Raw genomic sequence first — 23,608 nt, 5'->3', positions numbered from 1 at the left:
TCGTGAATTTGGAAACCAGTATTTGTTTGAGCTTGTGATGGAAAAAAACACCTTAAAACACCCATGTTGACCCAGAAATTGTTGAAGCTATCAAGCCTGTTAAATGGTAGGTTAATCCTTGCCCAGCCCGACGATTCTGGTAAACTTTTCGAGTAGGACTGATACGAAATACGAAAGCGAGCGGTTGCTAATCAGCCACTGACAGGTCGACTCACTAGTCTTATGTCAAGGTTCCTTGCCCAGAGTGGGAGCCCGGCTATTGAGTGCTCACCCCAAAAACCAGTGAGACCCCTTTGTGGCCCACAACAAAGACGAGGCAAACGGTAGTCCGCCGGGCTTCCTGCGGAAAAGATGTTCCGTATCGCTTTGACAAGATTAAGCCCATATGCAATGCTAATGTCTCTTATGTTTCTTCCGCGTTGGCGAGTGGGTCTTGTGAATGTATGCGTTCATAGCTGATGCTCTACGCATGGAAACGTGTTTTAAACGACATCAATCGTGTTATACATAACGCCTGGGAAGGATACTATAAACGGCTGAATTGTTTAACCCATATTTTATCCGTTAGACTATATCATCAACTGCATGTTTCGTTTATATTCAAAAATATTGTTCCACCGTATTTGATGCTATCTACCGATACAACAGCGAGAAAAGAAAAAAAGAACTGTGAGCAAAATATTATAAACATATGCAAGAGGTCAGGAGCAGACCTACATTTTTTCTTACAGAACCCAGTTTACAGGCCCGGTTTAAAATGTTGCATGTTGATATTCGGCATTTTCCAAATCGTAGATCGTAGGTCCTCTGGAACAAAACGCGAGCAAAGCGAGCTTGCTGATACGATCCTGGGTAGTGTGCGTGACCGTGACGTACCTAGTGGAGCTACACGCTGGTAGGAAAGCACCCAAACCCCAGACCCCACCCCGTACCGTGCGGAATTTTTACGATACCCAAATGCAATGGTCATTCGGTAGGTTTGTCGTTGTAGTTCGGTTTGTGTGTTTTATCATACCACCCCACCTCTGCCCGTATGTATGCACTGTGCGAAGGGTGGTGGGCCCGAGGTAAATCGCTGGTGCGGAACGCAGACCAGTGGAGATAGGAGATGCTTTTTGGAAATCTTAAACCGAACGGCTTATTTGGGGCTGTCCACTGTATGCAACCGGTATCAGGATAGAGATAGAAGGAAACACGCACTACTAGCAGCGAAGGATTTGACGAGCAGCAGTAATTTTGACACGATCAACTTTCGTTAGCTTAGTATCGGTTCGGACACGGAGCGGAGTTGACCGTTTTGAAGCAGGGTTCGCTCGTAACGAATATTGGTACGATGGGTGCATTATTGGTGCGCAATAGGTACGGTCGTTTGCCGTCGGTGGTATTGCTGTGGTTATGTCTTATGGCAAGAGATTCGGCCTGCCAGTGTCCGGATGCGGCTGGCTATGGTGAGAGTGACCCGGCAAATGTGCGATTACTGCAGGAAAACAGCTTCAAACAAGCGCCCTTGTTGAAGAAGTACGATTTCGTCATTGTGGGTGCTAGCCCTTCGGGGTGCCTGCTAGCCAATCGGTTGAGTGAGATACGCGATTGGAATGTGTTACTGATCGAGGCGGGTGAGCAGGAAAATCTCTTCGTCCAGGTGCCTATCTTTTCGGCGTACCTACAGTCAACCAGATATAACTGGGGATACCTCGCCGAACCGCAGAACTATTCCTGTTGGGGTAAGGAGTGTGGTGTGGAATGGTGTGGAAAGACATTGTAGTAACGTTACTGTATCTTCGTAGGGATGAAGGATCAACGGTGTAGCTATCCACGCGGCAAGGGCCTCGGTGGTTCGACGCTGATCAACTACATGATGTACGTGCGGGGCAACAGGTACGACTACGACCAATGGGCAGCGGCGGGCAATGAAGGGTGGTCCTTTGACGAGATTCTGCCGTACTTTATGAAGTCGGAAAAGTCTTACCTGCGCGAGGTGAACAAATATCACGGCACGGACGGCAATCTGGATGTACGATACCTTCCTTATCGTACCCGGCTGGCAAAACTGTTCGTCAATGCGTGGCGTGAACTGGGTCTGAACAGTGTGGATTACAATGGTGAGTCGCAGATCGGTGTGTCGTACATCCAGTCGAACGTGCGAAATGGTCGCCGACTGACGGCGTACACCGCTTTTCTCGAGCCGATACTCGATCGTCCCAATTTGCACATACTTACCAATGCGCGTGCGACGCGAGTACTGATCGATCCGACGACCCGGCAAGCCTACGGGGTGGAGTTTATTAAGGACCGCAATCGCTACACGGTGTACGCCGAGAAGGAAATTCTACTGACTGCAGGAGCGCTGCAGACACCGCAGCTGCTGATGCTATCCGGGGTCGGGCCGAAGGAACACCTGCAGGAGATAGGCATTCCCGTGATAAAGGACCTACCGGTCGGGCAGACGCTGTACGACCACATCTACTTTACGGGACTCGCGTTCGTGACCAACACGACGAACCTTTCACTGCACGGCGACAACGTGATTACGCTGGATGCCTTTCTGTCGTTTCTGCAAGGCCAAGGACCGATGACGGTGACTGGTGGCGTGGAAGCGGTGGCCTTCATTCGCAACACCACCAATCCCGAAAGCGCGGCCACACCGGCCACGCTGCCCAATATTGAGTACATTCTGACCGGTGGTTCGCAGGCGGCCGATCATGGCAGCGGCATCCGCAGCGGGTTCCGGTTGACGGACAGCATTTACAGCATCTATAAACCGTTGGAAGCGAACGAGCGGGACGCGGTGACGATGAATATCGTGTTACTGCACCCAAAGTCTAAAGGCTACCTGCGCCTGAAAAGCTGCAACCCGCTGCACTGGCCACGATTTTTTTCCAACATGCTGAAGGAACCGGAGGACGTGGAAACGATACTGCAGGGTATCCGGTCGGCGATGCCGCTGATGAGCACACGGGCCGCCCGGCGGTACGATGCGAAGTTGTACGATGTTCCTCTGCCGAACTGTGCCAGCTTTCGGTTCGGTTCGGACGATTACTGGCGCTGTGCCATCCGTACGCAGACGACCTCCATTCACCATCAGATAGCGACGTGCAAGATGGGCCCGGCGAGTGATCCGACCGCGGTTGTGTCCCCTCACCTGAAGGTGTACGGTGTCGATCGGCTACGGGTGGCCGACGTTGGGGTCATTCCGTACCCGACCAGCGGGCACCCGACCGCCACGGCGTACATGATTGGCGAAAAGCTATCGGATTTGATCAAAACCGAGTGGTTGGGACAGAACATTCCCACGGCAAGTGGTGGCTAATGTGGGCGTGAAGATGCATCAGAGTCAGTGGTCTGGTTTAATTGTGGCTTGCTTACGAGGGAGTAATTTTTGTGTAGCATGTAGGCAAACGCATCGAACAAACTCTAGTGGATGGAAGTAACTGGACAGCTGAGGAAAAAGTTCGAAGGTCACTGTGTGTGATAAGTGGTGTCCGTATCGCCATGGTCAAGGGTAACCGACGGTATTGGAACGATGTTTTTTAAAATTCCATTTTGTAAAATCGGAACACCGGTTAGCGGTGCTCCGTAACGATCGGAAATTGGTCGTTTTCGTTGGTTTTAGGTGGGGAGTGCGTGTTACGAAGAATTTCGTGATCGTGTCTTCGTACCGTTCGCCGACTTTAGCGCCAATGCCAAACGGATATAAAAACGTGTTGGGGTAAACCGATAGAGGAATGAATGCTAATGAAGACAGTTTAGTTGATGATATAATCGTTTGTTTATCGTGTGAAACAGCTGATCGGTTGTGAGATCGGTGCTGAAAGAGAAATAACGGAATATGAAATTAAATTCGTCTAAGGTACGCGATTAGCTTAATATTCACCGATCAGTGGTGGAATAGAACAATCTTGTTGATACTTGTTACGTGCGTTAGGAGGCATTATAGTATAATATAGAACATAATCAATTTTTTGTTTACTCCTCACATAGCCTTATTAAAGATATTGAAAAATCATAACTAGGTTGTTTAGTTCATTGATAATGTGAAGTTATTGTGAAGCACATTGTCTTAATTGTTATCACAAGTTTGAAATGAAGATGATAATGGATAGCTTAAAATCTAACAATGAATCTTACAAGAAAAGATGATTTCAAATAGTATATCAGATACTTTCGTATGAGATCCATGTTCCCCCTTCGTAACGTACTTGTTAATGGTTGAAGGTGTATTTTATACTTAAACAATCTTTTCATATTACTTGTTTTATTGCTCTACATTTAGATCTTAAAGGGGTTGAACTTTCATTGGAGTTTCATATCTTCGTCCTTTTTGGAATCGATTCAGTATTAAATTGAAATTGTTTCGGGAATTAGGAACAATCTGTAGGTAGAACTTAATCAAAAAGCTAATTACGCAGAAGGGATAAAAATCATGTTTTAAATGTTTGGGCAGTTTTAGTGTAATAGATATCTTGAGCATTTATTTTCTCGAAATTCGTGTACGAAATGAAGAAGGAAACGTTGTTTTCCCAAGTTCGGTTAAAAAGACCGTGTTGAGTGAACATTTTCTACCGCTACTGCATCCTAACGCCCATTTAACACTTCAAAGAGATACTCTTGTCATCGGTATAGAGCTCTAACCTCAATATATTTCGCCTACAAGTATGCAATTTGGATTTTGAATTACGGTTCGTCACTTATTCGTTCGTTCGAATCTTTCCTGCTCAGCGTTTCGTTACAGAACGATACGATCGATGTTTTTGTTTCTGTTTGTGCTGTTATGTCAACTATTTTATTTGAGATTGTAGTATCATCAATCTGTTTTGGAAATTTTTGCGATCAGATCAACGCAACCTTTAATTCCGGCTTCATCCGATGATGATTTAGATTGAGTTTCAATTGAATCAAACGGACCGATTAAAAGCAGCGATGCAATTGAAATCCCCGTGTTGTGATGTAGTGCATTGAAGGTGTTATTAAATGCATACCCCGGACAATCGAATTGAAATTCTGATCACAAAAGTCGGTATTTTTCCAGCGCGTCGTGCGCGATGCGACAGGCATGTACGTCAGCCGAGCCGGGAAGATAGATGACGAATTTTTCAATGCCAAACGAAAGAGAAACTGTGTATCGCTTATTAGCATCTCACTATTTTATTTGCACAGCTACTTTATTTATAGTTGATGAATCATTTTTTTAGTGAACCATATTAAAACAGGTACGTTTTAGACTTTTAAAAGTTGGTCGGTATCCATATCCGATATCAAGTTTATCTGGTATCCGGTTTTAACGGTCTAAAGTTCTTTAACGATAACAGTCTAAAGTTCTTCGACATTGCAGTTCATTGATTCCATGAAATTGAGCCCGCTTACACGTACTACAACAATTCTACAATAAACGATCATGAAGGCTTTGTTTGGCAGATTCCTTTCACTTTTTTTTATTCCACGAGCTTCCTAGAGCCCATGTAAGTTGTGCGTTACAGCTCCAGATATAGGCGATTGTTTTTGCGCTTCAATGTGACGCGTTCATGAGGAAGAGGTAATTCCGTAGTGCAACAGGTTTTCATGTCGTTTAAAATGTTCGGTTTTACTCTGCTTTTTTTTGTTGTTCACTTGTAATTCGTCTTGAAATTCGTGAGTGAATTGTGACCATCTTGACTGTACGAATGGGTCCATAGTGCGTCCTTGGCAGCCCTTGACGTGAGGGGGTCCTGGTTGCAAAAAAGTGGGCACTCCGTAACCTTGACAGTGTGGCCCTTCGTTTCTGAATAAGAGTACTGCCTTGACTTTGTGGTTTCGCATCCATCAAGGTCCTTTAAAGTCCATTTTTTAAAGCTGGAGCTCTTCAAGTGCTGAATAGGATAAATTTATGTTACTGAAAAATTCCTTCGCGTTATAAGAACCATTAGTTCGCAAAGCTGTTTGCATCAAAAATGTCTTTTCGTCATGTTTGTTGAGCGCTTCCGACTGTTCCGACTCGCATTAAACCTCGTTACATCAGACTCGTGTGATATCGTTCATCACGTAGCATGTTCTAGCGTGTGATCGATGTGGTTAATCATTCGCTTAATGCACACAGCAATGATTGCACTATGGAGGGGAGTGAGAAATTAATTGAATAGCGTACGATTTTCAAAGCTTCTGGCGTGATGGTAGCTTCTGCTCGCATCAAAAAACCTTAGCATTCTCGCTGACGTACACTGGCGCAACAAACCGGGTATGATTAAATCACAACTGCATTTCCACAAAAGGTTATCAATTTTCGCTACAGATTTGGCCTCGATAAAACGTTCGGAGCATGCGAGATTTCCGGGAAATAAAGAAGCTTGGTGTCGTAATTGAATTAGCTAGGCGTAGTATTTTATTACTGGGTATGAGCGCAGTCTAAGTATACACTTGTTCTAGATGTATGACCAACCCTATCGTTATAAATAGAATAAATAATCAATGCTTTCTCTTGGGGGGGAGATCGTCTATAGGAATGAATAAATTGCATGCCACATCCGTGCTCAAAATGTTTTCTACAACTATCTGACTACTGGCGAGAATCACCCTGCTGAAACACACACAAAAGTTCGTCCGGGTACCGCTTCTACGTAAGCTCATTCCAGTCTTGCTTGATCATGTCGGCTCCCTTCTCACCAATCATGATGGTGGGCGCATTCGTATGGCCCGCCGGTACATCCGGCATTATGCTGGCGTCGATCACCCGCAACCCTTTGACACCGTGCACGCGTAACCTCGCATCTACCACGGCGGTCGGGTCCTTTCGGGGTCCCATTTTGCACGTACCCACGTGATGGTAGATGGTGAAGGTGGCATGGCGCGAGAAACACTTCCAGTAGTCGTCCGAATTGAACCGATGGTGTTCACAACCCGGCATCGGAATCTCTACCAGCCGCGCATTGTAGCGCTGCAACGCTGCCGTCCGACTCAGCTCGATCGCCTTCCGGATGGCGCGTACCGAAATGTCCAGATCGTACGGATCGTCAAAGTAGTTCGGTTCGATGATCGGATGTCTAAACGGGTTGGAACCGTTCAGATAGATCCGGCCCTTGCTCCGTGGTCGCATGATCAACGGAAACACCGTAAATCCGTCGTAGCTTTTGCGCTGAATCTCGCCAAACAGTGTGCTGAATGTTTTGGACTTGTAGTTGAAGTTCACCTCGTACGTTGGGTCAGCACCGATCGTACCGCCGATGTGCAGCAGCTCATAATCTGGCCATCCGTCGGGATCTCTCGGGTGTTCGGAATCGTAAAAGGCGATAGCCTCGCAGCCCCCCGTCGATGTAAACGGTCCACGCTTTTCGTACTGGAACTTCATGAAGTTATCCAGCTGGAAGACGTTCTTGTGCGTGAGCGTTGTGGTGTCGTTCACCAAAAAGGTAATCCCACCGGCAGCGGTATGATCTTGGAAGTTGAACCCTACCGGCAGGTCCGCAACCGGTTTGATGCCGTTCGCTCGGAGATGTTCCGCAGGTCCGATCCCGGAAAGCATTAGCAGATGGGGTGATCCAATCGCACCGGCAGACACGATCACCTCCCGCCGGGCACGTACCGTGTAAAAGCGGCCCGCGTGATAGAAGCGTACACCCGTCGCTCGGTTTGTAGTGCGGTCGAACAAAATTCTGGTCACTTGGCTGGATTTCTTTACGTGCAGGTTCGAGCGGTTGCGCATATCGTACAGATACGCCACATTCGTACTGTCCCGCTTGCCATCCTTCGTAGTGCTCTGGATGTACGAGACCCCGATCTGGGTAGGCCCGTTGTAGTCGACATACGGTGCACCATCCTCTATTGCACCTTGCACGAACGCTTTCGCCGTATCCGAACGGAAGCGCGGATAGGAAATCGTCAGTGGACCGTTCTTGCCCGCGTAGGCCGGATTTGCGTCCGGTACGACACTGTGCTCGAGCTTCTTGAAGTACGGCAGCACATCCTCGTACGACCAGCCCGGATTGCCCATGTCCGCCCAATGGTCAAAATCCCGCCGATTGCCACGCGTGTAGATCATGTAGTTCAGCACGCTGGAACCACCCATCACCTTGCCACGCGGGAAGCGGCACTGGTTGTTCTTGAACGCCAAACAATACCGATCGCTCGGCTTCGTGCGATAGTCCCAGTTGATGTTGAAGTTTTGCAGATAGTGTGCCGCCATCGGAATGTCCATCAGCAGGTTCTCGCCGGGTCCGGCCTCGATCAGCAGTACCGACCAGTCGGGCACCTCACTGAGCCGATTGGCCAGTACACTTCCGGCTGATCCGGCACCGACAACGATGAAATCATACTCCGGTTGAACCACCGGTTGACTCGGTAGTTCGTGGGTCATCCGCTCACCGCCATCCTGCAGGAAGCTAAGCATCGACAGCAGGCTATCCTGGGGCCGGGTGAAGCTCACCATGCCCAGAATACCGGCCGCCAGCGGTACGTACTGCATGTTGGATGACGCAGCTACACCGCTGCAACCGAAATTCCCTCTGTCGCCACTACACCAACACACCGAATCGAACGATAAATGCACTGGTTCACGGTCCTTTTCGAAGTATCGTCACCGGCACGACGATACATCTGCCCGAGCGCCAAGGTTTCCCGTCCTTAGCACTGCACTGAAATTCTGCACACGGCTGTGAACGCACACCGCTTCGCGACTACACTCGTACTGAATCCCGCGGCCGTGGCTATCGTGCGTTTTAAGCGGTTACTTCCCCGTCACCAGTACTGGTCGAGGTGTAGTTTGTGCAAATGTGTAGCCGTGTAGCGGGAACTAGTTAACGAGTTTTCGGTCGCTGCATCGTACTTCCTGCGGGGTTGCTGCTCGAATCGAGTACGGGATTTTCCAGAATCCGTACCTTCTCGTGCAGTTCTTTTCTCTCGGCATTTTGTTTGGGGTGTAGAGAGGGAGAGGGTGGAGAGTTGCAGAGAGTTCCTCTGTTTTACGGTCAAGAAAATGCAATATATAACAGTGTGCGAGTGATCTTTCGTGGATGCATGCGTTCTATACAAACTGCTCGAATGTGCGAAATACAGATGAAGATAAAAAGAGACGGAGTTAATCGTTTGTATGTGTGTGCGAGATGGATGTTTGTAGTGAAGTTGTGAGAAAACAATCAAGTATCTACTAGGTCTGAGAGCGGTTGCAAAATTACGTGTAAGAATCGAGTGAAAGGGGCGGCAATGCACAATTCAATTGATAATTGGTAACCGGGAAACTGCTCATTCACCTGTGCGCTACCGTTTGCCGCTTCCTCACCCTGCTGGCCTGTCGAAGGGTGAGCTTCCCGCCACACATTCACACTCCCTCCCGACCGGCGTATGGATGCCTCGGTAACCTTCGATGCATGTTGCCTAGACCAAAAACTGCATTCACCCTGCACGGGTACGATGAGGCAGGGGGGGGGGGGGGGGGGAGTTTTTACAGTTTTTTTTAATGTTTAGCATTACACTACGTTCGGATAAGGTCATGGGGAGCACTCGCTACGTTCGCATCCCGGCAACGGCTTCCGTCACTGAAGTTTACTTGCTCACCAACACACGCCTACGCGCGTTGCAAACTTGAACTTGGCCGGCGTGAATGCAACTTTCTTTGCGAGCATAGCTTTGGTGAGCAGTGGGGGGTTTATCGACGTCCGAGGAATTCGAAAAGCTCGGGATGCCTTTTTTTAATGTTTGGTGCATTACACGCGCAGAGAGTCTGCTGCGATGCTGTCGATTGCGTTATCATTCGCCTTGACCGGACTTTTCTCTTCTTTCCGGTTCCAGCGTCCAGCGAATAAGTAAGAGCTGTTTTACGTGTGTTCGTTTAAATACGATCACCGTCGGGTCGCGTTTGTCCTCGAAAGCAAGTGATGTGTTTGTTTTTGTACTAGCGACGCTTAATGTGTGGTAAGTTCTTTTAATGATCGTGGTGCTCTCTTAAGTGAATTCTAGAGCAGTGAAGAATGAAGTCGATCGAGGAGGAAAAAAAGAGAGTCAGCTGGTCTGAAATTCTGAAATGACGTGTTAACGTATAACGTATTCTTGGAGATCTAGAACTTGGTGGCATTGAGAGCTCTGAAGGAAAGCATAATTCCTTAGGGAGTCTTGTGCGAGTATGTTTCTGTACATTACGAAATTCGTCCATTTTAAAATAGATGAATAACTTTAGCGAAATTCATCTGCAAAGCATTCAAAAATAATCAGGTGCGTATTTTTGCATATTATATTCCTTCCTTGAAGGTCTTCTCGGTTATGAGTAGACTATAAATTTTATTTGACGTTCATGCCTAATAATCTCTCATTAATTTTATAAGAGCAGCTGATACGTGATTGACCGGGTTTTAGCATATTTATTTCGGTGTTGCTATACTTGTTCAACAATGATCCGGATCTGATTGAAATGCGATATCCGACGTCATGACGTCATAAGGGCTGACGTCTAAGTGTTTATATCCATCGCGAAGGTCTGTTGTCTGAGCAGGTATTTACGTTAAGGAATGTCAAAACATCTCATGTAGTGTCTAGCAGATCGATAGCTTTAAGCTTTTGTTAAAAAATACATTTTTACAGGTTAGTTTGTATGTTTATTTCTGTCTACATTTTGCTTTTCTTGCAATAAATAACAACTGCGTGACACACGTTTTGCACACGATTAAAGTGCCCACCACTACAGCATCTTCCAGTCCTCCTTTATCATGTCGGCACCCTTTTCGGCGACCATGATCGTTGGTCCGTTGGTGTGACCCGCCGGAACATCCGGCATAATGCTAGCGTCTATCACTCGCAAACCCTCTACGCCGTGGACTCGCAGCCGCGGATCCACCACCGCTAGTCGATCACTCGCCGGTCCCATCTTGCAGGTCCCCACGTGGTGATAGATCGTGTAGGTAACGTGTCGCGTAAAACACCTCCAATAGTCGTCCGTGTCGAATCGGTACTGCTCACAGCCTGGGATGGGTATTTCTAGCAGACGAGCATCGTAGCTTCTCAGCGCTTTGGTTTTCGTCAGCTCGATCGCTTTCCGGATCCCTCGCACCGAAATCTCCAGATCGTACGGATCGGCAAAGTAGTTCGGTTGTACGATCGGATACACGAACGGATCGGCACTGGCTAGTCGTATACGGCCCTTGCTGCGGGGTCGTAAAATCATTGGAAATACCGTATACCCCTCCAGTCCGCGCCGCTCGATGTCCCCGAACAGCGTGTTAAAGGTGTCTGGCTTGTAATTAAAGTTGCTTTCGTAGATACGATCGGCAGCATGTGTGCCGCCAATCATGAGCAGCTCCAGATCGGGCCAACCGTCACCGGCGGTACGATTCGGCGGTTGAGTTGTGTCGTGGAAACTGAGTGCCTCACACGCCCCGATCGATGCCATCATACCCGTGTGTTGGTATTCGTACTCCATAAAGTTCTCGAGCGTGAAGATGCGCTGCGAGGTAAGCGTTACGGTACGGTTGATAAGAAACGTTAGAGCACCGCTCGCCACGTGATCCTGGAAGTTGTAACCGACGGCGAGATTAACGGCGGGCCGTATACCTTTCAGGCGCAGATGCTTCGCGGGTCCAATGCCCGAGAGCATTAAAAGCTGTGGCGAAGCAATCGTGCCGGCGGACAGGATCACTTCACGACGGGCTTGAACGTTATGGTAGCGTTTATTGGCGTAATATTGAACACCTGTGGCCCTTTTCGTATCGGGCCTGAGCAGCACCTTTGTGACATGCGCGCTTCGTATGATATGCAAATTGGTTCGATTTCGTATCGGGTAAAGGTAGGCATTGTTGGAGCTGACGCGCTGACCGTCCTTGGTAGTACTTTGAGTGAATGAGGTGCCGAGTTGGCTGGGCCCGTTGTAATCCACATATGGCACGCCGGATTCTATGTTTGCCTGCACGAATGCCCTTGCCACGCTGGACCGGTAGTTGGGATAAGATATCGTCACCGGACCATTTCGCCCAGCGTACATGGGGTGCACATCCGGGACGACGTTCTTCTCGAGTTTTTTGAAGTACGGCAGCACGTCCCTGTAGGACCATCCGGGATTTCCCATTGCTGCCCACGCATCGTAATCCCGCCGATTGCCACGCGTGTAGACCATGTAGTTCAGCACGCTGGAACCACCCATCACCTTGCCACGCGGGAAACGGCACTGGTTGTTCTTGAACGCCAAACAGTATCGGTCACTCGGCTTCGTCCGATAGTCCCAGTTGACGGTGCTGTATGTCTGCAGGTAGTGGGCAAACATTGGAATGTCCATGAGCAGATTCTCGTGCGATCCTGCCTCGATCAGTAGCACCGACCAATGGGGCACTTCCGTCAGCCGGTTTGCCAGAACACAACCGGCCGATCCACCACCGACGATGATGAAATCATACTCGGGAAGCAACGTTTGTTGATTTGGTTTTTCGAACTTTAGGCGTTCATCACCGGCACGGTAGAACTCCAGCAGGGACCTTATTCCTGCTAGTTGAGCCGTCGACGTTTGCCACCAGCCGGTCAGGATAAAAACTGTGCACCACCAAGCAGCTCGCCCCTGCAGCATTTTGTTCCGGGGAGGCATTCAACCTCAAATTTTATGGTCAGATAATGATGAAATAGACCTGTCCAGCGTCAAAACTTGGAAGCCTTCACATGGAGACTCTAACCGGCACTAATTATAATATCACACCGCGTGGTCTCAGGAACCGTGCGCGTCCGGACTAGTCGCGTTCTGCATTGTTACTAGAGCTAGAAGATCCACTCCAAACGTGTTGGAACGAACATTCGGTACATATTGAACTGACCAAAAGCTGACACAGCTGCGAAACTGGCGACGAGCTTATGTATAAGCAAGGGGCAATGCAGAATGTCCCTCAATAAACGAATATTGGTGACTTTTCATGTAAAAACCGGCCAAGAAGAGTCTAGAAGAGCTAAAGAGTAAGAATCGATTCTTTCATTCTCTTCAAGTTGAGATGCTGCTGTGAGAGCAACGATTATGTAAATAAAATTTTGATTCAACGGCTTCACTGGGCTCTGATGGCACCCCGTTACTGGTTTGTTCTACATTCAACCATGCTGGTTGAATTTTAGAACTGGTTCTGAAACTCGAGCTCTCATGCATGGGCGTGTGTATCATACGAACCATTATCATAGGTTTCGCGAGTGGTGGAACAATCATGTATAAATGTTTTTTCTTGCTCATGACAATGTTGTCCATATTTGCTATTATTTCACTCATTAAAAAACTTTCTTTTCCCCAAAACGGGTATCGCTACGCAGGCCCTTGAATCGAGTTTATGGTAATTTTAAAGCGATGACAGGATCCTTCCCAGTCACGTTTTCTTCTATGGTACAATGCACTATCGATTTGGTGCATTTTTAATTAACTGCGCAAAGTGCAGTGCAGTTAATGTGAAAAGATAAATTAAGGCTGATGTGCAGTATCGCCGTTATTTAATCGGCTTGTGTTCAAGTTCAAGTTTTTACGTACACAATCCGAAAGTGTGCGACAGTTTGCATTGAAATGATCACATACAGTTTGTTCAATGTCATGGTGATTATTAAGTGTTTCGAAAACTTTTTTTACAATTGACAGCGCAAAATGAAGCAACACTGCCGAAATTACCGATTTTATGTGCACTGGCTGTTGCTGCAGGTAATGATTCAGTGGATTAATTACTACTCTTTTGTCATGTGCATTTTCCGATGGGGTTTAAACTGAATGCGTATGGAAAAGTACTAGCAAAACAAGACAAGGAAAAATTAGTATGGATAAATCAGCAGCTTATTAGTCAAAGTACGAAAGAGATAAATGGAAGACTTTTATTGAAAACTGCAAAAGCAGGAGACATCTATCGGCGTTGAATCGAGATGATTGACCTTTGTTTTTTTTATTCCTTGAAGAAATTAAACGTATTGTTATACGCTAACCTGTTTTGCTTGTTTATTTGTTTCTTATCTGAACACAAATTAAAAGCAAATTGTCTAGGAAGCATTGTTTTATAACCAGATCAGAACCTATCTCTGAGGTACTGCTTTTTTTAACTTAGCAAACGATCGAGGCACATGCTGAAATATTTCCCGATGATTATGTTTCCTGCACTTGTGCATACGGAACTTACCATACACCTGCACCATAAAATGCAGATTTTATTTGCCTAGCTGTTGCTGGTGTTGCACCGCCTTCAACAAAGAACAATTACGCAAAGAGCCATACGCAGAGCCATTTAGGTTAGTCATAAAATTCCCATGTTTCGTAGAGCAAAATTGGATACCTGAAATACGTGATAGCCGCACCGAAGGAAGATCTTGCTGCCTATTGCCTTGAGCTGTAAGCTGGCATACGGATGTGAACGGCATTTTCGTCGTTCCTCGGAACATGCTTGGATACTGCTGGGGAGTTACAAATCGTGAGTCCCACTACGCATGTTCGTACGATACATCGGCTGATAGGTTAACATTTTTAAGTATCCTCATAAATTAAACCAAGTGCACAAAGCAGCTGAGTCAGCCGGTAAGATCGAGTGCAGCGTCGATTAGTAGACATGAATATGACCGGTTGCATTCATCATCTTCTGCCTCCAAGCGTGTGCCGAAGTGTGCACAGCAATGATTGTTTCTTGCATCCGGCGCTTCTTCACGTACACCCTGGACCACATACAAGGGCCATTAAAATATGAGCGTAAAATTGACTTCTTTCACGTCGTCAATCAGTGATAGCGGATGGTACAAATCTGGACGGAAGGCTGCACGTATCAAAAGGTCATTCGTGGGGAGGATTGTCCGGATCAAGCCGACATGTGGGTAGGTCATTGTTGTGTAATTACTACGACCTCGTGACCTTGCACTGATCCCCCACTGTTCCTGCCTTCCCCACTGGTCATAATTGTGGAGAAATGGAAGATTTCCTTGGGGGAGAAAAAAGCATCCCATGAAGACGAAGGTGTACTTCCTTCAACTGCAGGTACCACGTTGTGCATGATCCGTCCTCCGACGTGACTGACGGTTACCTTTCTTGTAACCAAAAAGAAATAAGTATGATGAGATTGGCACCGAGTTCGATCTTCAAAGAATATTGTAAGATGAGCAAAACGCGCTCGTAATATACCTCCATCGCGAGTAATCGGGCGACAGAAATGATCTGGCAAGGTCCATCCGGAGTATAACAGCCTCTGGGGCATTGTTTCATGTGCGGAATAGTTCGTTACTTCTCTTTTTTGGGTGGTGGTTATTGAAGAAAGTGATGCTTGAAGTAGGAAGAATAAGCCGCATAAAACATCTTTTATTGAACTCTATTCCAGCGATAACTCACAAAGGGAATAAATCAATTTTATAACGTTGTTAAAGTATTTTATAGTACATCGTGTGATAAAAGTCAATTACGGAAATTGCTGGGTTCAATTCTTTCTCAACTCAAGGTGGTTGAAATTATCTATTTTGAAGGCATGGCCATATTCACCTTCGATACTCACCTTGTGTGTCTCATTTTTCTTTCATCGTGTAAACTTTTACATTTTGTTCATTAACTACATGCTACTGTGTTCTGAATGTACAGGTAATCGATTGTTTTTGTTCTCAGGTCTCTTAGCAATTCCGTAACTTGCAGTTTTTGAGAAATCTTGATGCATTTTTCGAGAATTCAGTATATAAAGGCATGAAATTGGCATAAATCTATAGAAACGATATCAAGATTGCATCCTCCCTTTATTTCAAACACACGTCGCGATTGGGCTTTAAACTGCTTCATCATTACAATCACAATTGTACGTACGTGCGTCCAATACTTACAAGCTGCTCAGTTGAGCCGATGTCTACCGGCAGTGATTGAGTTACAGTAGCTGCAGCAACCTTGAAATAATACCAGCTCTGTAATCCCCACTCGTCAGAATTTCCAACCTACGCTCCATTACCATACTGGTCTTTCATCTTGAATGTTCAACGCTGGTAGTTGTACCACCGCGCATGTGAAAGTCCGGGAGGCTTGTCTTGTTTTCCAATTGAGGTAATATTTATTTAATTATTCTACACAATACGACGAAAACAAAGCGCAATAGTACGCACACAACAACGCTTGCTTAACTACAGTAATAGCTATCGGACTAAGATGTCGCATGGTACAACACACACTCGCCGTATTACTATCTATACAACGGGATAACGAGGCAACGCACGTCGAAAACGGGATGGGATATACTCTGGCCTACTAGAATTAGTTAAGGGATCATTTTCGGGGTGCGCAGGTGCTGGCTAGATGAATGCTCCGGGCTTTGGAATGGCACAGGGTTGCTTATTGGTCACAGCTGGCATCTCATCGATCGTGCCCAAGCCAATCTTCCTTGATCATGTGTGCACCCTTCTCACCGATCATGATAACGGCCGCGTTCGTGTTACCGCTGACGATCGTCGGCATGACGCTGGCGTCGATCACCCTCAACCCGGATATGCCGTACACGCGCAACCGTGGGTCGACCACTGCGCCCGGATCCCAGTGTGGTCCCATCTTGGTCGTACCGACCGGATGGTAGATGGTCATCGATATCGTACGCACCTGACAGTCGAGATATTCGTCCGATAGGAACTTGTGATGCTTACAGTTCGGCAGTGGTTTGCGGTAGAGACGATTGCCAAACTGCTTGAACACCTTGGCATCACCAACACGCAATGCTATTTTGGCACCCTCCACGAGTGTGGCCGCATCGTACGGATCCTCGAAGTAGTTCGGGTTCATGAGCGGATAGTGGAACGGATTCTTTGACTTGAGGCGTACCCAACCGCGGGATCGTGGCCGCAACAGTAGTGGCATGATCGTCCAGCTGTACGTATCTTCGATCGGATGGAACACTTCTTTGTAGAGGTCCTCCCGTAGACCAAGCACCTTCTTGACGCGAGCACCACCGTCAGAGTTGAGTGAGGCCGGGGCCATGTGAAACTGCACATCCGGCCAGTCATCAGTGACGTTTGCGAAGGGCGTGTTAACGAACGCAATGCCCTCCAGCCCACCCAGTATGGTCATTGGACCGCGTTCATTAATCACGTAGTTCATCGTCACCGAGCCTGCTTCGAGGCGATTCTGCAGAATCGCCACGGGTTTGTCCACCAGGAACGTTAACCCTCCCATGCCGACGTGATCTTGCAGGTTTTCGCCAACCGGCAAATCCTGAATAGTCGCAATGCCCACATCCTCAAGATGGGCCCGCGGTCCTATGCCGGAAAGCATCAGTATCTGTGGCGTGTTGATCGACCCGGCCGACATAATGATTTCCTTTCGTGCACGGACATAGTGTCGCTTGCCGCCACGGATGAATTCCACACCAACCGCGTGTTTTGTTTCGGGATCGATGACAAGCTTTGTGACGTGCGCGTTCATTGCAATGTGCAGATTCTTGCGTAAACGAATCGGTCGTAGGAAGGCTTTGGCGGTCGAACAGCGACTACCTCGGCGAATTGTGCCCTGCGCTATCATGAAGCCGGTTTGCCGCTCACCGTTGATGTCGCGATTTTCGTACCCGATCTCTGTGCCAGCTTCCACGAACGCGGCCACCAGCGGTGTATGCCAGGGAGCTTCCTGTACGGTTAACAATCCACCCTGCCCGTGGTACGGATTGCGGGCAAGATATGGGTTACGGTTGTCTTCGGATTTGACAAAGAACTGTAGCACATCATCATACGCCCAGCCGGGATTGCCGAGCGACTCCCAGTGGTTGAAGTCGTTCCGATTGCCGCGCACGTAGATCATGTAGTTAAGCACCGATGAACCGCCCAGTACCTTGCCCCGTGGCCAGTTACAGCGATTGTTCACCATGCCCAGGCACGCCTTATTCGTGGGCTCCGTCTTGTACCCCCAGTCGAGCTTGCTGAGCTGCAGGTACGCCGCCAACGACGGAACATCCGAAATTTCGTTCTCATCCGGTCCGGCCTCTAGCAGCAGCACCTTCCAGCGGTGAATCTCTGTCAGCCGGTTCGCCACAACGGCTCCGGCCGAGCCACCACCGACGACGATGAAATCATACTCCGGCAGTAGCGCTTCCTGGTTGATGACGCGCGACTCCGGATCGACGCGATCATAGCGATAGTAAGAGATGGCTCCCAGAAGAAATGGGATGAGCCACAGACTAGAACCAACGACGGTGGCCGTTTTGATCACAGACGATGCTATCAGTACATTGAATACCATATTTACTTGTGGGGTTGTTTCTTCCGTTGCTTCTTCGATCACTCTTGAGCGGTGTGCAATGCGCTTAGTGGATACTCTATTACTAAATCGTTAAACCACCGACGGTTTAACCGGTACCTAACGTTGGTTGACGCTGTGTCGCTTATCAAGAGTTCGGATATTTGCGCCAATGACGCGCTGTTGCGTGCTGTAAGATCTGCTCCTGCTTGCCGTATGGAACGGTGCATCGAAACATAGCTTAAGGCACCGCCACCCAGAAGTGCAAACGTCGGCTAGTTGTCCCGACACGGTTGTGCAGTTTCCGAGGGCAGGTATTACTGTCCCTAATGGTGGGGGTGTGAGTTCTCTGTGGACGTGTTGTTCTTACCCCGCGAACGCAGCAAGTCGATTGATCACCTGCAAAGGAACACAAAGGAAAAACGATATAAGTACCGGTGTCAGGTTGCACGGTTGTAGGTTCGACGGGGGTGGCTAAATACGGACATTTTATGAACTTGTAAAAAACACTAAACTGGTAGAAATGCATACTTAGTTGATGTCGTTACAGTGAGGTCTGTAACCAGTGTAACATTATTAATGAGTTTCCTTTCTTGTTTTCTTTATCATTACAGGTATGAACAATATATCTCGAAGCTGTTTCGCCATTCCAATGTCCTTTTCTCGCACAAAGTAAGGTGTGTTTTGTTGGAAGACTGTGATAAACCGCTTGCAGATAGTAGGGACTGTGGTAGTAAATAGCAACGGACATTAATTCACAATAACACCTGCTGGTCCGGTTGTAAACAAGCACTTCTTGTGCGTTTAATGCTCGGTAACACGTCAAAGCCGAAACAACAACGCAGTCGTGGGATGGTAAATGTAATTCATACGTGGACGGCATTGTAATGGAGATTGTTCGACCGGTATGAGCATTTCGCCGTGTGCGTCGTGCGCGATTGCATACTTGTAGGCGGTTTTCATGAGAAGGTAGAATATAACGCACTTTAAAATATATTTTCTTTTGTTTTAACGGTACGCTGGATTCTGTATAGAATAACTTTGAATACTTTACAACGATATTCTTGTTCCAAAAATTATCTACATGATAATGATGATACTACTTCATAATAATAAGGCAAATCAACAACAGCCATACAAAACAGTCCATTAGCTGTTGGTACGAATTGGTTCGTATCCTTGACGCTCGATTTTTATCGTGTGTCCTGGTTTATATACAGGATTTTCCATCACGCAAGACCATTCACCTTCGGTTCGCAAAATACACTTTTCAAGCAAGCAACCTAGCCACATTCGTTCGTCTGCCTTGAATGTCAATCCTTCGTGGTGGTGGTGGTTCTGTCGCATCGTGGCAGACCGTGCCGACGACAAGGTCTCCCGTTGCTGGTCACGAAAATTAGCGTGAATATTAGTGTATACTCAAGGCAACAAAAAGAAGCAAAAAGGTACATTAGAGCAGCAGAGGTGTATAATTGAGGGAAAATGTACACGCCACCTAAAAGGGTTTTTATTTTAGGACTAACGAACGCCGGCTAACAATGGCTTGCAATGATGATTACGGAAGCGCATGGGACATAACCTTTCCTCGTTTGACATTTTCTACCTCGTGCTTTTCGGCAGTACATTGTTGAAAAGCGAGAAAGCCACACAATGTAGTAGGTTGATGCAGTGTAGAACAGCACGAGGGTAGAAACATAGCAAATTGGAAATGGCAGTACACAAACACTCAACCTTAACAGTTGTGAGTGTGGCATAATTTCACGCTGGATGAATTTCATTGCTTACTTCGAGAGCGATACAGAATAGTACAACTTTATTGATGATAACTTTTGTCAATCAATCATGGATGTATTAACACTAGCATGTGAAGCACCACATAGTATTGGATGTTTGCGAGAGGTCGAAAATTGGCTTGCTCTGTTTCCTGAAGTTAATTTGCATGCCGAAAGTACATTTGCATATCGCAACGTGTTGGGTATCGAGTCTCTATGAAATACACACGCTGCAGCGATTGATCGCTTTTGGCTTTGTTTTGACCAGTAGCATGATAGCAACTCGCTTGTCAGCATCAGCTGCCCAGTCGGTTGTTTGCATTATGGCTTATGATTAATGTGTTTTCATTTCATTTCCGTGCCGCAAACTGCTGCAGGGAAATGCATTGCCACTTTGTTAGGGGTTCGAGGTATCCGGACAAGAAAGTATGATATAAGAAAGGCATGACTTATGGGGGGTTATATTTTTTATAGTAAATCAGCAGCCTAAGATGAGCTGTATTGTAAAAAAAAACTGCATCTTGCGTGTTGGCCTTGTGCTTAGTACTTGTTCTTGAATTAATTTTTTTAATCTTAATACGGATAACTTTAATAATGATGTTGGTTTTATTTATAGCTCGAAAGTGGCCGTGTGGTCTCCTTAATTCGTTTTGCGTACACGTTCGAAAGAGCTTATCTTGAGGATATACTGTTGCAAAACATGCGATTGTTCAACATCGTTTGGTCGTTTAGTCCGTAGGCGTGGCTTTGTCGGTTTGTTTGATTGACGGGAAGCGTGATACGCGCTAAATCATCGTCACGTCACATCGCATCACGCTGCCACGATGGGGTCAAACGTTGCTCGTCGTCATAGCCATCATCGTTAGTTTGGCATCTAATGCGGCTTCAACTTTCAACGCGAAACAATGCATTTCAACAAAGCTGCTGGTTGCATCATCATCAACAGCTTCATCTAACTATGCGAGCGAAGATGAGCCCGATTCCGGCAGGCAATCTGGACCACAGACGACTTCCGAAGCATCTACGAGGGCATGCATAACGAATGTAATGTGTGTCTCTCTCTCGCACTGGGAAATAGTACTGAACGATGGGGGCTTATGGTATGTGCTACTGGATAAAGCCTGCTATTTAAGTGTTGGTGCCCCGTTGCCGAGAGATTACGAACCCTGGCCAGAATCGGTCAACGTGCTGTAGTGTGTTGGGGGCCAGACCCGTGTGTATCAGTCAAATGATGCCAATGGAAAGTAAAAGTTGTTCGAGCATACGTCGTTCGGAGCAGGATCCCCTTACCCCCGGAGGTAGCCTTGCTAAGATGCAGTGCTACAAATGCACTCGAGATTTCCATGGGAGAGATGCATGGATAGTTCCTGCGGGAATGAGGAGAGTGTGTAGAGAGAGGTAGGTAAATGAGGTGACGGCATTTGTGTAAGAGGTGAGAAATTGGATGAAGAGGCCTAGCGGTAGTATTCGGTGGTGCTCTCACCTAACATCAACCGGCGTGGGGTCTCTAAACGGGCGGGAGTTGGAGCTCGCTAGGCGCCACTTTGAATGCACCGGAATAACCTGTATTGTAGCTAGGAACCGGGTGTGTCGATAATTCCTGCAAAACAGCAAATGTGTCCGGTGGGTACAGAAATAGAAGAAAATCCTACAAACACATCGACATAATTAGCGCGATTTTGCCGTATGCTCACAGCGTCACTACCGAGTCCTGATGTCAAAAGAATCAATTGAAGGTGTCAAACAAACGATTAGCAAAATAGTCATACTTCCGTTTTTCTTTATAAAATAGGGTGACGCTTTTCACTTGTTTTTTTTTTTGTAAGAAGCATACTGTTTGTGTGTCAATTGCATCATTGGCACCATCTTCAAGAGTGACTAAGCGTTACAGTGATAGTTATTTCCAAGGCAAATTTTTATAATCATCACCTTTGGGGAATTTCGTCATAAAGTGTTGTTGGAACATATTGAACCGGGGGGATGTGTTTGGTTTTATGAAGAAAAGGAACAGATACAAAACTAAACCATTAAAAGGTATCAGCACAAGATATAGTTAGTTTAGTTTATAGCTGCAGAGGTACTTTCAATAGCAAATATTGTGTACTTATCCTTTGGACGTATAAATTGACTTTCTCCTCATTAAACACATTCACCATTTCAATTGATCATCACTTTCCATCAGGATAACAGTAGCTCCATTGTGTGTGTACTGATACAAAGATTGCCGGTGGAGTGTAAATCCTGCCCCTAACTGATCGTATTAAGACGTCATAAAAGCGATGATATCGAGTTTATGCGCATGAGAAACGCATCAAGTGCACACATATATTCCTTCCTTCCCAACAACTCGTTGTTGCAAATTGAGAGCATTTTGTCTGTGGACATTCCGTATGTATGGAAAGCGGGTTGGGGGCGAGAGAAAAATACATATGTTTAACTGCCACCCCCCCCCCCCCCCCTGGACACTGGACACCGGCCCGAGGTGCCCGTCGTTGTTTGATGTACCCAGAAATGTGAACCGATCGGGACGAAAAATGGGCATGGGAAGTACATGTAAGTACGTTTTCGTTTTCCGTTTCGCGCAAAACAAAAAGTGGCACTGTACACACAAACCCGGAAGCAAAGCGAATGGGATTGTGGTCCCAGGGTGGGTGGGAGGATCGGGTGAAGCAACAGTCTGCACGGCGGAAGGGAGAGAATATGGTGCAGCAATTTTCATCTCATAAATTGGCCGTGCATGGTGCTATTTTCTGACGATGTTTGTTGTTGTGTCGATTGTTTTTTTTTGTTGGCGTTTTTGAGCTCCTTCTGCTTCTTTCTGTCATTTCGCACGTACACACGATGGCCAACACTTTCATTTGATGTTTAATGGTTTGTTGCTGGTGGATGTTTTATTTTGCCATTTGTTGGAATACATGTTTAGTAATAACGTGATCTGTTTTTTTGCTCGTCTTTTGGCACCTTCACAAATGAAAAAGATGATGCAATAGGTTAGGGAAGAGGTTGGAAACCAGCTATTTAATTAAAGTGACATCAAATTCTGATTACCTGCCATCTATTAGTCAATAACAAATGGTAATATTTTGCTCCGAATTAATTAGTTGTTAATGAATAAGGCTTTGAATTTAATTATTGCTACAAAAACAACTCCTTTATTGTTATATTATTATTGGAACACTTGGAGTTAAAACAATTTAGTATTTCCCGGTTTGACTAAAATCTTGTCCTTCGGAGTAACAGAACAACGTGAACACTAGTCCGTACCGTCTACGGTTTGGCGTGCCTTGTGCAGGGCTCTTGTACGATGTACTACAACACCCGCACATTGACGCATCCTGTTTCGTAGCATATGTTATGCTATGCTACCGTTGCATGCCGATCGCGTTTTCGGTGACGCAAAAACTAGAAACCCATGAAATAATGGCACTCTTATGTATCATCATTTATCGCAGCGAGTGTGGAGTGCCGGCTGACTGGTTGGCTAGCGGTCGATGCGATGCGCCTTTCACCCGCCTCGTGAGCGAGTGCAGCAAACGCGGGTCGGAGTGGTTTCGGTTGCAATGTAATTGTTATTTTAAAAACATTACCGTGGTGGCGCCAGGGTGTGTTGGTAACGTGATACATCCATCCAGTGGCGGCTGGTAATTTAACCTTTCGCGAAGGTTCGCTGATGGCTCATTTTCCACTTAGCTCGCATTTCTATCACTTTTCTCTCCTG

General features: G+C 46.7%; 4 protein-coding genes across 4 annotated transcripts; 1 reads left to right on the top strand and 3 right to left on the bottom strand.

Moving 5' to 3' along the window:
- Positions 1-1,333: 1,333 nt before the first annotated feature.
- LOC128709919 (glucose dehydrogenase [FAD, quinone]-like) lies at positions 1,334-3,310 on the top strand. Its single transcript, XM_053804956.1, has 2 exons — positions 1,334-1,724; positions 1,788-3,310. Exons 1-2 carry the CDS (start codon positions 1,334-1,336, stop codon positions 3,308-3,310), a joined length of 1,914 nt encoding a protein of 637 aa, XP_053660931.1.
- Positions 3,311-6,586: 3,276 nt separating this feature from the next.
- Positions 6,587-8,431, bottom strand: LOC128719675 (glucose dehydrogenase [FAD, quinone]-like). Its single transcript, XM_053813302.1, has one exon. It carries the CDS (start codon positions 8,429-8,431, stop codon positions 6,587-6,589), a length of 1,845 nt encoding a protein of 614 aa, XP_053669277.1.
- Positions 8,432-10,636: 2,205 nt separating this feature from the next.
- On the bottom strand, positions 10,637-12,508 carry LOC128708188 (glucose dehydrogenase [FAD, quinone]-like). The gene has a single exon (XM_053803149.1). The coding sequence runs from the start codon at positions 12,506-12,508 to the stop codon at positions 10,637-10,639; it is 1,872 nt and encodes a 623-aa protein (XP_053659124.1).
- Positions 12,509-16,255: 3,747 nt separating this feature from the next.
- On the bottom strand, positions 16,256-18,121 carry LOC128718888 (glucose dehydrogenase [FAD, quinone]-like). The gene has a single exon (XM_053812504.1). It carries the CDS (start codon positions 18,119-18,121, stop codon positions 16,256-16,258), a length of 1,866 nt encoding a protein of 621 aa, XP_053668479.1.
- Between the last annotated feature and the right edge of the window lie 5,487 nt (positions 18,122-23,608).

Source organism: Anopheles marshallii, chromosome 2, assembly GCF_943734725.1.
Source record: "Anopheles marshallii chromosome 2, idAnoMarsDA_429_01, whole genome shotgun sequence".
NCBI lineage: Eukaryota > Metazoa > Arthropoda > Insecta > Diptera > Culicidae > Anopheles > Anopheles marshallii.
This window is presented reverse-complemented; position numbering and strand designations above follow the sequence as displayed.

Coding starts and splice junctions, on each gene's coding strand:
- LOC128709919 (XM_053804956.1), top strand. CDS start 1,334: ATGGGTGCATTATTGGTGCGCAATAGGTACGGTCGTTTGCCGTCGGTG. Junction 1,725..1,787: donor GCAGAACTATTCCTGTTGGG/GTAAGGAGTGTG, acceptor GTATCTTCGTAG/GGATGAAGGATCAACGGTGT.
- LOC128719675 (XM_053813302.1), bottom strand. CDS start 8,431: ATGCAGTACGTACCGCTGGCGGCCGGTATTCTGGGCATGGTGAGCTTC.
- LOC128708188 (XM_053803149.1), bottom strand. CDS start 12,508: ATGCTGCAGGGGCGAGCTGCTTGGTGGTGCACAGTTTTTATCCTGACC.
- LOC128718888 (XM_053812504.1), bottom strand. CDS start 18,121: ATGGTATTCAATGTACTGATAGCATCGTCTGTGATCAAAACGGCCACC.